General features: G+C 36.1%; 1 protein-coding gene across 4 annotated transcripts in view; it reads right to left on the bottom strand.

The window, feature by feature from the left end:
• CDH11 (cadherin 11) overlaps positions 1–14,796 on the bottom strand; it is a 54,763-nt gene extending 39,967 nt beyond the window's left edge. For 2 of the 4 annotated variants that reach the window (XM_044660610.1, XM_044660609.1), the window contains exons 1-3: positions 7,800–7,959; positions 5,969–6,088; positions 2,481–2,648 (exon numbers count right to left, since the gene is read on the bottom strand). In XM_044660610.1, coding sequence (XP_044516545.1) covers positions 2,481–2,648; positions 5,969–6,088; positions 7,800–7,944 — 433 coding nt within the window. In that variant the 5' untranslated portion in view covers positions 7,945–7,959. Of the gene's footprint in view, positions 1–2,480; positions 2,649–5,968; positions 6,089–7,799; positions 8,095–14,571 lie in introns of those variants that run through there. The other 2 variants (XM_044660608.1, XM_044660611.1) reach the window with 2 other exon arrangements.
• Positions 14,797–15,016: the final 220 nt, after the last annotated feature.

The following is a 15,016-nucleotide window of genomic DNA, read 5'->3' as shown; positions in this document are numbered from 1 at the left end:
TATAGCACTTTACAAATCTTGAAGCTAGTTATTATTATTATGTTAGTTATTATATTTTCTATTTTGCTTTTAATCTTACTTCTCATCATGTCCTAGATTTTGATGATCCTTTGGACTATAACAAGATTTTGTTGGTCATGTTTAGTCAATTTTTGTTGAACCATAGCAGGTCAATTTTGTCTATATGATTTTCTTGGCAAAGACACTGGAATAATTTGCCATTCCTCCTCCAATGGTCTAAGACAAATAGAAGTTAAGTGACTTGCCTAGAGTCATATAGCTTTTAAGTGTCTGAGATCAGATTTGAACTCAAGTCTTCCTAGTCATCTAGGTGACACAGCAGATAGAGTGCTAGGCCTGGGGCCAGGAAAAATCATCTTTGCAAGTTCAAATCTGGCTTCAGATACTAACTACCTTTGTGACCCTGACAAAGTTACTTAATCTTGTTTGCCTCAGTTTCCTCTTCTGTAAAATGGGCTGGAGAGGGAAAAGGCAAACTTTTGTATCTTTGCCAAGAAAACCTCAGCTGGGGTCAAAGAGTCAGACATGACAGAAAAATAACTGAACTTGACAACAACTCCTTGACTCTAGTTTTAATATTATATCCACTGAGGCACCTCGCTGCTCCTTAATAAGACTTAGAACTAGCCTAGTTGAGGAGGCATTCCAAAGAAATGAGTAACTATTAACCCCATAATAAAGAAAATCAAAATGTAAAGCTTTTTATTTAAACCCTTAACTTCTGTGTATTGGCTCATAGGTGGAAGAGTGGTAAGGGCTAGGCAATGGGGGTCAAGTGACTTGCCCAGGGTCACACAGCTGGCAAGTGTCTGAGGCCAAATTTGAACCTAGGACCTCCCATCTCTAGGCCTAATTCTCAATCCACTGAGCTACCCAGCCGCCCCTCCAAATGTAAAGCTTTTTAAAAAGCATACCTGCTATCAAAATGTTTCTTGAAGTCTAGGCAATTTTTATCTTTAGTATTTCCCTAATCTATTTAGCATCCTTTCAGAAAAGAAAAATTCAGCTGACATGACCTGTTTTTGATGAAGTTATACTACAAATACTTATTTTTTTCTAGATACTGACCAGCCATCTTTTTCACAATTTCTCCCATTGTTTAATGTGTTTCCTAAGAATCAGAGTCAAACTCATTGCTTTTTTGCAAGTGGATTCTGTCTCTGTCTCTCTCTCTCTATTTCAAATCGAGACTGTTAACTTTCTCCTGTCCTTTGTCACTGCAGTGGTCCAACCCACCAGTTTAAATACCTGAAGATGGCATCTATTTTGCCTATTTTCTATTAAAAAAAATTTTTTAAGAATCCTTATAACATCTTTACTCTGGCTAATCATGTCTCACTTTTATTTTATTTTCCTATATAAATCAAATATAGAAAGTGTTCTAGAAGTATGTCGAAATATTGATGTAAAAGGACAGAGGAACTCAATGGCAGATTTGGGCATTCATTGATCAGAACAGTGGCAAAGAAGTAATAAAAAGTAATTAAGGATCAGGAGTGGAAGATCTCTGGCCCTAATTGTGAAGGCATAGCAGCCAAGAAATTCAGAGTACAGGTATATTGAATCGAAGTTCAATGATTAGAATTTTTAAAATATGTGAAAAGTGTAAACCCTGGGGTCAAATTCATTCATTTGTTGCCCACACATTTATTAAGCAACTTATAGGTGATCTGCCAAATACTAGGTATATATAAAGACAAAAATTATATAATTTCTGACCTCAGGGACCTTAAATAAAGATTCTGGTAATGGTTCCAAATAAGGCCTGGGGCCTGCAGAAAAGACACTGGTCAGTGAGGTTTAAAGCCCAGTGTTACATCTTTCAAAAGACATAAGATTTACCATTTTATAATTCTCTCAATTCATTCAGGTACATTTGTAGTCTGCCAGACCTAAACCTTTGTAATGATTGGTTCTACATCTTGATGGCCAGGTCTCTAATTTTATCCTTGAGTTCCTTCAAAACTCCAGCAGATGTCATTTAGTCCTGGTAGTCTACCTTGAATTAACTATTCATTTGTCCTTATAATATTTGTTGACTTTACAGATTTGGGTTTTTTTTAATATTTTCTATTCACTATTCTCTTTCTAGTATTCCCAATGTGTCCATTTCGTGGTTGATTTGAGCGTGAGAGAGGATGTCCTCAGTTCTATTCTCAAAGATAAATATTTCTTAACTGTGGGAGCCATCATGTTTTCATCTTGGAATGTTTTTTCCTCAATATACTTTAATGGGCTCTGACATATACTCTAGATGGCTTCCTCCCTTTCACAACTTGAAAGAACTCTTTCCTGGAAGTCTCAAAACAAAGACAGAGCAGGACCAGGGATGCTTAAGCTGACGATGATCATCCCTGAGGTACCTACGCCACGAGGTTCTTATGATGAAGATGATCTGAAATGGGAGCAGCTAGAATTATTACTAAGATTATTCATTTTCTAAGAATCTCAGCACTTACTCTGTGGAAACTTTGGTGGGTTGTCATTGACATCAGTAAGTGTAATTGTCACTTTGGTTGTCCCTGAGAGTCCGCCCATGTGTCCGCCCATATCCTTGGCTTGTATTACAACATGATATTCTTCCTTGGCTTCTCTGTCCATATTGGGAAGCGCTGTTCTGATTATACCTGTATGGGTAAAAGGAAAAATATAGACCCATTACTTACCATTTAGGGACCCAAGAGTGACCTGAAATACTATTCATCCTTGCATTCCCATATAGACTAAAGGATTATCCATCACACACACACACACACACACACACACACACACACACACACACACACACATTATATATTNCACACACACACACACACACACACACACACACACACACACACACACACCAATTATATATTACAGTTGTCAGAAGATTTGGTTGCTTCTGAAGCAATCACAGGTGCAGCCATGAGCAGTGAGGAAGAGGATCCAATTTGCCCACTGGCTCCATTGTGCTATATCAGCTGTCACACAATGCAGCTGACTATACTGATATTTCTTTCAGATCATTCAGGAATGATAACAAATAGGAAGAGTACTCGTGTGTGGTGATTTAATGTTGAGCAAAATCTGGCTTTATGCATGAGGAGATGTGGTTTACAGCAGGACTTTATAAGTTGAGCTCCATAAATATAGGAATGGGGGATGGAGAGAGAGAGAGAGAGAGAGACAGAGAGAGACAGAGAGACAGAGAGACAGAGAGACAGAGACAGAGACAGAGACAGACAGAGACAGAGAGAAAGAGAGACAGAGAGAGAGAGACAAAGACAGAGAGACAGAGGGAGAGAGGACTATTTTTCAATATAGTTTCCTTTGTAATTTTATTTATTTTACCTTATGCATATAAGAGTAATAATCTGAAGAGGTTTTACTAATTTACCAAATAAAAACATCATAAAATTAGGAACCTCTCATTTATGGTCAGAGTCAAAGAAATGAGTGAAGGAAAGGATTTAAAAGACTAGAACGTGGGTCTTTTCCCCTTATGTCACAAGATCCTGCTATTCTAATTGGTGGTTACTTCTGCTACTTACTATTATTTATCGTATATCCAGCTAAGCTTCACTTCACTTCCTCATCAACCATCATGCCACCTAGACAAGAAACTATGTTCTCAAGGATTTGACATTTTCAACCCCAGAATCTCACTGACCTGAGCTAACAGACTAAGTGGCCCACAACATCCAGGCTGGGATCTAGTCAAGATTCACTTTGCTCCTTGGCTATAACCTCACTGGTTGCCATAGGTGTACTCTCACCCCCATTTTTCTGATTCTGGAAGCGTATTCAAATCAAGTACCATATATATACTTTATCCCACTCATTACAATATAAGCTTCTTGAAGGCAAAGTGTGATTTTATTTCTTAATACAGGATTTGGCACATATTAACAAATGAACAAGTCCTTACCATTCCCTCCTCTCCTCTTTTCTGTTTTCCTATGCCATTGAACTGAGCAAACAATTAGAAAGCTTTGCTATCATCAAGTCGGGGGCTGTCCATTTTTGTATTGTAGCAGCTGAGCTTGCTCACATTTCCCAGCACCAGGTGCGAGAGGAAATCTGGGGTACTTCTGAGCATTGATATTTCCCTCATCTTAAAAAGTATTTCTCCAAGGGTTTACTAATCGTTTTGCTAGATGGGCCATGAAATTTTTGCATATTATGCTGCTAAAAATAAAAAGTCCATAAAAGGACACGGAAAGACAAATATCTTCAAACCAATCAAAATTGAGTGTTGCAAAAGCATAAAGAATAAACTTGGCCCCCAAGAGGTATGAGGAAAACCAACTCATGCTCTTTGCAGAGGAGCAGAAAAAGGAAGTCAACAAGTTTAAATAGAATGCACAATGTCATTTTTTCTTGATTCATTCATTGGTTTTGCTAAAAAAACTTTGCCTTAAAATTTTTTTAATTATTTGTTATAATGATGGTATTAATCCAATATGAGGATGCAGCAGGAAGTATTGATCAATGAGAAAGTATTTATTAACTCTTACTATGTGGCAGGAACTAACATAAACGCCAAGGATACAAAGTGAAGCCTAACAGTTCCTGTTCTTAAGAAGCTTATCTTTAAAAAAAAAAAAAGAGAGGGGCAGCTGGGTAGCTCAGTGGAATGAGAGTCAGGCCTAGAGACGGGGAGGTCCTAGGTTCAAATCTGGCCTCAGACACTTCCCAGCTGTGTGACCCTGGGCAAGTCACTTGACCTCCATTGCCCACCCTTACCACTCTTCCACCAAAGAGCCAATACACAGAAGTTAAGGGTTTAAAAAAAACATAAAAAAAAGAGAAAACACATAAATAAATAAGATGCCACTTAAAATATAAAGAGACAGCTAGATACTGAAGAGAATAAGTGCTATGCTTTGATTCAGGAAGACCTAAGTTCAAATTCGGCCTTACTTATAACTGTGTTACCCTGGGCAATTCACCCAACCTCTCTTGTTCTATTTCCTCATCTGTAAAATGAGATTAATAATAGGCCCTCCCTCACATGAGGATTGTGAAAATCAAATGAGATAACATGAAAAATGTTTCATAAATCTTAACAATCTTCTGTGAATGTTAGCTTATTATGTAAAACATATACAGATAAAGATAAATGGTAATTTTAGAGCTGAAGAAAGTAGCAGCTAGAGGTACTGGGCAAAGATCTCCTGAAGGAACTGGAGCTCGAATGGAGTCTTTCCAAGAATCCAAGGATTAGGACCAATTCTTCATAAAGGGTCAAATCAGCTTCAAAAGGCCAACTAAAGCAACACAGCTTATGTCACTTTATGGAGGTGTTTTTTTAATGTAGGGTCCAAGGATCTCCAAGGGATAAGCAGACAAATTTCAGAGCATTTGTAAAATTGAATGCATAAAAATAACACTTTATTTTTTTACTCATTACTAATAGAAAATTAATACTTCCTCAAATATGAATTTTTCTAAATGTTATTCTGCCACGAGGTCTATAGGGTTCACCAGAACACCAGAGGGGGTCATGACACTGAAAAGGTTTGAAATCCCTGCTGTACGGTCTTTAAGGAGAAGCTGGGAGATGGATAGTGGATAAAGAGTTGACTTCAAACCTAAAAAGAGTGAGATTCAAATTCTACCTCTGATAGATCCTATCTTTGTGACTATGAGGCAAGACACCTAATTTATAACTCTAGCCCTATACAGTATTCTAAGAGTGTAAACTGTAGAAAAAATGATGATCTGAACTAGTAGAGAAAATTGATGGCAAGGATCCTCCTGCACCAATAAAATCATGAAGAGTTTTCAGGTGTTTATCTTGCATACAATTTTATGAGGAAACGAACTTTAGAAAACTGAGTTAAGTTTTCCTAAGCTAACAAGTGCTCATCAGATTTCATTTCTCCCAATAGCTCCTCCTTGTTGATGCTGGATTAGGAGCAGAGAACAAAATCATTCAAATTCTAACTTCAATCTCCTTTACCTGTTTGTGCTTCAACAGAAAAATAGGGTTGGCCTTCCAGAATGCTATAAACCAGTTTAGCACTGTTTCCATAGGTAGGATCATCGGCATCTGAAGCTGTTACCTGGATAACAGATGTACCTAAAAAAAGGAGAGGAATACTTATGCCAAAAATCACCTACAAAATGAAAATTATATTTTTATGGACCTAGTTTCAATTAATAATTAAAAAAGCCAATGACATCAATTCAATGAACTTATTTTTGCACTGAAATTAGTAATGTTATTAGTTTGGTCTTTATTAATTGATAAAAATATTTTCTCTCCCTCTCATTTCCCCTAATGAAAAAAATAATCAAAAAACCAAATTACTTATATATTTTATTTAGTTCAAACACAAACATTATACATTTATGAAAAATTATACTACATTTGTTCATTAAATTAATGTTACAAATATTACTAAAAAAAACATTCCTAGATTCATGCAACTGGACTATTCAGTAAATCAAATAATTAAAAATAATTCCTCCCAAAGAATGTAATAAATGATAATTAATGATGAATTAGGATAGGGAACAATATTCCATCTGTAGCAGTATAATAAATATATCATTTCATTATAGCTTTGAATGTAATAAAATTGCTAATCCCACAATTTAATTAATTTTTGCTATAAAAATTGTCCAGAATGTTGCTTCCTGCTGATATGGAAATCATGTCCTCCCTGATCAAATAGGATTGGTAGCCATCAGGAAGGGGGAAAAAAGGCAACATCTGTTGGGTTTCAAGGCCAGTATCTGTTGGGTCAGACTCTAGAGCAAGAACTAAATAGGAAATTGATTTGTCATCTTCCCTGGAAAACCCTCAGTGCATAACTTCTGGTGTTACCATTGCCTGATGAAGCACTGGAGGTGGGGGATCTGAGTGGGAAGGTGGCATTCTGTTGCAATGCGATCATATGATGTGTCCAGCTTCAGCATAGATTGCATAACAAGTCCAGTCTCAAAGCCTTTACCGTCCTGATGCTAGAAACAGTGGAGAATCAGTGGCCTCTAGCCATCAAAATAATCTATCCCAAACTACTAATAACAAAAAATTATGTTATTATACGAGGTAAACATGTCGTCAACACTGGCACGAGTGTGCCAGACCAATTTTCTTTTCCTTTTTGTTCTTCAAAACCATGATAGCACATAAAATATTACAAATCAAGTCTAGTCAATTATCATTTATTAGGTACCTTGTATCTTCCAGGCACTGTGCTAAGTGATGATATAAGGTCCCTAGGAGAGATGTTTTAAATGGGTGATTGGCCAATCACCCTTACAATTGGAGTTTTACTATATTTTAGGGGATCTGTTTACAATTGGACTTCATTGCAAAATGGTGCTTCTCAGGGGAATATTACAGGGACTAGATCTGTATTCAGTGGAGCTACACTCATAGGATCAAGTAGATGAATCTGAATGAATGAATTAAATTAAATGTACTAAGGAAAGTGGCAATTTAAAGCAGCCCTCCAGGGAATCTTTCAGCAGGGCAAAGATTCCTCAAATAATGCAAATTAAATCCCCTTGATTTATATTACATTAGTTTTTATGTTATAATATTGGATTCATTTAATATAGGTCCCAATTGCATTTATTATTAGTACCTTGATAACTGCCTGAAGGCCACCCCCACTTATTTCCTCTCTCAAATAACAGTCTACATCCTACTTCCTGAATTGTGGCAAAGTAGTTTGGGGAATGTTTATTTGCACATAAATGAGCTGGATGTTAGTAAAAATTAAAAAAAAAATAAAGGAAAGAAAAGAGAGAGGAAGTGAGCAGGGCTCCATGGTACATACCCACATTGGACCGCTCTGGCACATTGGCATGGTAATTCTCATGTAAGAATTCAGGAGGGTTGTCATTGATATCCTGAACTTTGACAATGAATTCTGAGGGTGGCTCCAGTGGTCGATTGGTGTCCCTGTCCACAGCTTGTGCCATCAGTGTATACTGGGCTCTCTCTTCTCGGTCCAGTGTCTTGGTTGCATGAATGTTCCCTGATTTGTCATCAATAACAAAAATGGTTCCTGCCCCTTCACCTGAGAGAATGTATTTAATGTTCCCATCACCAGAATCAATATCAGAATGAAGCTAGGAAGAAAGAAAAAAAATATTTGTGACTCTGATACAGAGAATATGAGCAAATACAACAAGGATGAAGTGAATGGGCCAGTGCTAAGAGAAATAAAGCCTGGTTGCCTGTCCCTGATGGACAATAGGATGTCATGATGGAGAAGTGATGGCTCGAGCCAACAATCTAATTATCCAGGGGAATTGATGGACGGAAATAACTAAGGAAAAGAAAGAATTCTAAGGGGGGCTAATAAGCTCTCAAATACAATCTGGTGCACAACTTTTTAACTCTCTTCTTCACTCTGATATGATCTATGTAACAACTATTTTCCAAAGGGAAATCTACTCATTACAGTCCTAGACATAGACTTGAAATGGGTCTTAGGGGCCATCTAGTCTTACCCCCTCATTTTACAAATGAGGTAACTGAACGCTGGAGAGATGAAGTGAGTCAAGTTGTGGCAGAAACAGGATTTGAAATCCAGTCATGCAACTCAAGCTTCAAAATTCTTTCCATTGAATCATGATGCTTCTCAAAATTTCTAGATATTTGATCATATCAGATAGGAAAATGAACTGGATGGTGGATTTTCAGCTTTCTTAGCTGCTATTCTAGAATAATCTGTGCTATCTTTTAGAATCACAGCTTTGATACAGTATCCTCTTACTTCAAAAATTTCCATGGCTCCCTATTATCTAGTGTATCAAAGAAATTAATAAATAAGAATAGTAATAGTAATAATTCACATTTATATAATGTTACCATTTAGCCCTTTCCTAACAAGTAAGTGCAAATTCCCTTACCATGTAATCAAGGATCTGGACTCAACCTACTTTTTTTCATTGTGTATCTTACCAGATCCCTTTATGTTCCAACCAAAGCAGATTATTAGTTATTTCCTAAGCATAATTTATTCTGTCCCACCTTTGCTCTGTGTGTGTGAATGGCCTCTATCATTCTAATTATCACAAGCCTAATGATCACTCAAGGCTCCATTTAGCTGTCACTTCCTCCATAAAGACTTCTACATTCTACTTAGGCAATGTGGTAACACTCTCCTCTCAACCTCCATCATAGTCTGTTTACATTTCTCTTACTGCACTTATCATACTCTGCCTTAGAGACACCTTTTTCTCTATAGATGCTACTATAATGTGAGCCCTCTGTATGTTATATATGTACAGGGGATATCAGAGTACAATATGTACTGGTCAGACTTCTCTAAGAATATTATGATGAACTCTGGGTACCACATTTGAGTAATGACATTGACAAATTGGAGATTATCCAAAGGAGGGAATCCAGGAGGGTGAGAGACCTTGAGTCTATACAAAAAGAGGATTCCTTCATGAATCAGGGATGATCAGCATTGAAGAAAACTTAGAAGGATGTGATAACTAGATTTAAGTATCCCAAAGGCTGTCACAAGGAAATATTCAATTTCAGCTTGTTTAGAGGATAAAAGTAAGAGTGATGGGTGGGTGTTGAAAAGATAAATGGGATCAGAGGCATGAGGAAACTTTCTAATGGAGCTATATAACAGCAGAATGGGCTATCCCAGGAGATAGTGGACTCTACCTCATTGGAAGCCTTCAAGCAAGAGGGTTTTATGTATGTTGGCCACAGTGGGTTAAGGACTGGTGGGGGAGGAATCCTTTTTCAGGAATGGGTTAGACTAAATGGCCTCCAGGAACCATTCCAGTTCTAAGATTCTATGTGATTCTGTTAGTTGTGGATAGAAGCTATGTTTTCTCAATCTATGTACTCCACACAGCACAACAAATAGTCTTGATATAATAGATAGTGTATAAGAGTTTGATGAATGAATGAACACATTAGTATCTCCCAGAGTAGCAGTGTTGGCATTCTAAATGGGTAACATTCTCCTCCTACTCTAATGATTCTTATTTTGTAGAGTGTTTTAAGGCTTTCAAAGTTGTTGGGGTTTTTTCCCCAAAGCTTTCCTTTTTCTCAAGATGAGGTAGTTAGTGAAAATATTATTGTCCCCATTTTACAGAGAAGGAAACCAAAATCTAGATAGGAAAAATGACTTGCTAGGAATCACACAAGTGACCCTGTGTCATCAGAGTCAGATTATAAACCCAGATCTCTCCTGACTCCAATTTTAGCTTATTTTCCACTATACTCTGTGTTCTAAATGGAAGAATTCCCTCTTTTCCAAAGATTATGATTGTGTGTCCTTTTACTTTATTTAACACTAATTGCTGTGTTGGCTTTCAAGCATTATTTTCCTTGTTCTAGTCAAAATTGGAGTAAAGGCAATCTTCAGCATGGTCCCTATGCAGGAAGATATTCAAGGCTCTTATAACCCTTATGATTCACAGACCCATGCCAATATCCAAGTTGGCTAGAGAATTACAAAAGCATATAATTATAGGACCACAAAATCTCTTATAGCTGTCAAGAAAAAGCAATTATATGTTTAAGTAAGATTTGACAGAGTATTGCAGTGAGTCTGGGCAGATAATTTGTCCATCATTCAAACAGAATACTTTTGACCATTGTTTTTAAAGGAGTAGAGATCCATGAGAGGGGTGTGTATATGTGGTGTGTGTGTGTGTGTGTGTGTGTGTGTGTGTGTGTGTGTGTGTAGTGACTGGACACACAATTGTTACAGGGAACTCCTGGGTAAGGATATTATTTTATAAGTGCAAGTCAGCACCTTCCCTGCAATTTAGAGCCCTAGAGAAATATTTAGATCACTGAGAGGTTAACTAACTTGCCTGGTACATGTCGCCATTATTCTTTACTGAGACTTGTTTCAAGTCACTTCAATCTGTCTTGGTCTCTGTCTCAGTCTCTCTCTGGCACTGTATATCCCCCTATCCCCATATATAAATACATGTACATGTATAAATGCATGCATGTATGTGATATACATGTATATCCACATATATATCTATTCATATACAATGACTATATAAATGTATATGTGCATGTATATACATATATTGTTATTATACATCAACACCAATATTATATATTATATATATTATACACCAACATTCTATATTGAGTGTTTATTACTATTTGGATTTTAAAGTAAAAATGTATCAAATTTATATAATAAAATTACATTATCAAGGAAATGACTCTGGGCATGAAATCAGAAGAATTCTGTTCACTGGCTCATTGATTAACATTCGCTTTATTCATTCAAAACTGAGTCTTAAATATCTACTCTGTGCAGAGCTCCGTGTTCTGCAACATTGGAAGGGGATGTCATAATCAAGTCACTAACCCTCTCTAGTCTTTAGTTTCTTCCTATGTAAAATTGTAAAATGAAGAGATTATACATTATTATCTCTAAGGTTACTCTGAGTTTTGGCATTTGGAAATCTAAGGTTCCTTCAAGCTATAACCATCCTAACATTCTGAAGTCCATTCTAGATAAAGCATCATATGTTCTTAGGTCAATTAAAGGTCAAACAAAATATTTTAAGATATTTTCTCACTATGACATTCTCTGTGTTCTTACATTCCATTTTCAAAACTCCCTTCTAGCTCTAGCCATTTATGATTCTCTGAAAGAACAGTAATACTGCTCAAAGGACAGTATTACTGGTAAACAAATTCTATTTCATACCAAAGGGATACCTTCAAGAGAAAAATTACAAAAAATAGTTTGTGCTCAAGCAGTTTATTTCTAAGATAAAAATTTTAAATATTCTTTCAATATCTGTGATTTATATCAAGCTATATTTGCAAGAAAATAGACATTAAACACTTTTTAAAATATTTTATTAGTTTTCTAAGCAAAAGAGTAAAGATTGTCGTTGTCTTTAGCCCTTGTTCAAAGGTGATTAGAAATACAATTTTCTTTAATTCTTTTGCAATCTGATTTTGCTGGTATAGCTGGGCAGCTCTGATGTCAGTGTTCCTCCTAAATGTAGGGCAGTAGCGGTGTCATGGAAAATGCATGAGAAATCCAAAGATATGAGTTGTAGTATTAGCTATTCCATTAATTTAATATCTGAATTGGGGTAAGCTAATTTTCTTTTCCAAATCTCAGTTTCCTCACCTATGATGTTAGGTTCAACTATCACTGTTAGTATTGTTTATGTGCAGATATCTCCCTTTCAGATCTTAGATTATTACTAGCTCAAACTTTCTATGGTTGCATGTCCCTTCTAGTTTTTACTTTGTGACATAGTAAGATCCTTTCAACTTTAAACATTCTATAATTCTGTATTTTAATTCATGAAACTTTCTAGGAATTAAATAGACATAAGTTTTTGTAATCACCCAAATGATTAACTTTTAAAAAATATTTTAGATTCTTCTTGTTTCACTGACAGCAATAACATAGATGAAGGTTAGATGTAAATTCTCATTTGAATCTCATAAAAGGGGATTTATACTGCTTCCATTTAATCAGATATGATTTACTATTAGACTTTACACAAAAAGTAGTTCAGTAAGTCATTAAATACTATCAAGTGAACCAGGCATTTTGTTCTTGCCAATTTCCAACCCTAAGGATTGTAGATTTTTTTCTTCTTTATATATTCAAAAATGATTTTTCTCTACTTCCACAAAGCTGGCAACTTTAATGGTGAAGTTTCACTTTTGATAACTAATCATCAACATTGAAAGTTGGAGATCAAACAAATTATCATCTAAGTCAATTATCATGCCTTTTACTCAAAACATGGCACAGAAATCACTTTTACAGAATCCCCAAAGGAATAAATCCCTAGTTAATATGACCAGGTACCAAAAAGTCATTCTCATTGTCCAACCTGAAATGATCATATTTAAATTTAATATTCTACTCTCCTGTCATATCTATAGTAGAAATTCAGAAAATCTCTTCAGTACTTAGATGTGTTCCGATTTTTGTTGCTATCATTATCTCTCCAGGGACCAAGACCTTTAACATTCTTACCTTTTATGAATCTAAATGAACCAAAATCATAGTAACATTGAATGATGGTATTAATCTGTGCCTTAGAATAAAGATTATTAGAAGTTAGAAAAAGAAAAATTGATCTGGAAAAGATATTTGAAAAGTAGAAATCTTTGAATACATTTTTAGAAGCAAAAGATACCTCAAAGCATTAAATGTTAAAACCATAAATGTTATTAGAATGTCAGATGTGAAAGTATCTTTTGAATTTACAATGTTAAATTTGGAAAGGAATGGTTCTCTTTCCTTTCTGCAAACTAAAGCCACTCTACCCCTCCCTGTTTTCCCAGGGTATCACTCCTTCTCCATCCTCTCTTCTCTCTTTTTAAAAGCTTGATCCTCTAATTAACTAGTTTAGCTTTATAATGTTTATTACCCTTGAGTCCCTTGACCTATCTCCACCCATCCTTTCCCAAACCTCCCCTCTTAATTATACCTACTTTTCTCTACTCCTTCTCATATGCCACTGCACACCAATGGAGGAACTCTAAAAACTTTGCTAACTCATTTGACTAAAACTTTATGTTATGTGACCTCCATTGGGATCTCATTGCTACATAACAATCATTTTATTCTTCCCTGATGGCCTCTCTATCCTTTTCTCCACAGCCTCTGTTCCAAAACTTTTCTCTCCTCAGGCTACTTACTCTCTCCCTTTTAGCAGAGAACATTGCCTCATAATTTACTGAAAAAACAAACAAAAACAGTACTACATGGAAGTCTTCTCTTTCCACAAATTCTATACTTCAAAACTCATTAATGTAAATATTATGGTCTCTCTAATCTTTTAGAGAAAAGTAGTCCTTTCAATAACAGTCTTTCTACTTGTACCCTTTATCCCATCTCCTCTGGAAAATAACCCCTTTTATCATCACCTTTCTTTCCCTCTACCCGTCCTCTTTTCCTCCCTAATCCCCCCATTTTCTGTCTTTCCCTATACAATTTCTTCTTCTGCAAAAAATATGCCCAGAGCTAAAAAATTAATAAAAACAACACAACACAAGACAAAATATTCCATTTAGTCCTACCATCTCATTTTATTCTATTATTCTCCAATCCACAGTCAAACTTCTAGTGTGGGGGTAGGAAGGGAGAAACAGTTTAAATATTTTTTTCTCATCTTCCTGTTCTCACTTCTCAGTCACTTACACTTTGACATCATTCAACTAAAAATATCACTAAGGTCATCAGTGACATCTTAAATGAAAAATTTACCAAACTTATGTCCTTCCACACTCTCCTTAAACCTGCATAGCATCTAATACTTCTGACCATCATCTTGTCATAGAAGCCCTTTACTTGCTGAATTTGTGTGATACTTTTCTTTCCACAGAGTTCTGGAAATGTACATACTTAATATAACCTTGGTTCTAATCCTGGCTCTCCCACTTGTCATCTCTATGATAGCAGGTAAATCAGGTAAAATTAAGTTTGGCTTTCTCTAAGATCTATTCTAGCCTTTATCTTCTAATATTATCATCCTATGACAGTAACCAGGAAATTCAGAAATTCATAGAATCACCAAAAGCTTTGAAATACAAAAAAATAAAAGTCAATATCTTACCCTGCCAACTAATACAGGATCCGGTCCAGTGTACTCCTCAATTACAAAAAACTGATTCCAGACCCAGCCTCTTTTGGAACGTTGAAGAACCTGACCTTCCTTTCCTTTTTCATGGTGGCCATGCAGAGGCCTTAAATGATTCAATTTCTCAGTTGAGAATGCCTGACTATTAGCCATCATTCCCAGGCAGACCAGGATAGCATGTAAACAGTAGTTCTCCTTCATTTTTGGTTAAGTGAGAGGCACAGGAGTATCTGTAAATCCAGCCCTTGCACCCGGTGATCTGACAGTCTTCAATCTGGCAGGCCACTCAACACATTCAAATGGAACCGTCTCCAGAGAGAATACCACCATTCAGGAAGAACATCACCTCAATGCTGTGCACCTTCCCAATTTTGCCTCTGAAAGAAAAAGAGAAGAAGATGTCAAAGGCTTCTCAGCCAAA

Source organism: Gracilinanus agilis, chromosome 2 (assembly GCF_016433145.1).
Source record: "Gracilinanus agilis isolate LMUSP501 chromosome 2, AgileGrace, whole genome shotgun sequence".
Taxonomy (NCBI): domain Eukaryota; kingdom Metazoa; phylum Chordata; class Mammalia; order Didelphimorphia; family Didelphidae; genus Gracilinanus; species Gracilinanus agilis.
Note: the sequence above shows the minus strand (reverse complement) of the source record. Positions and strands in the feature narration are given on the sequence as shown.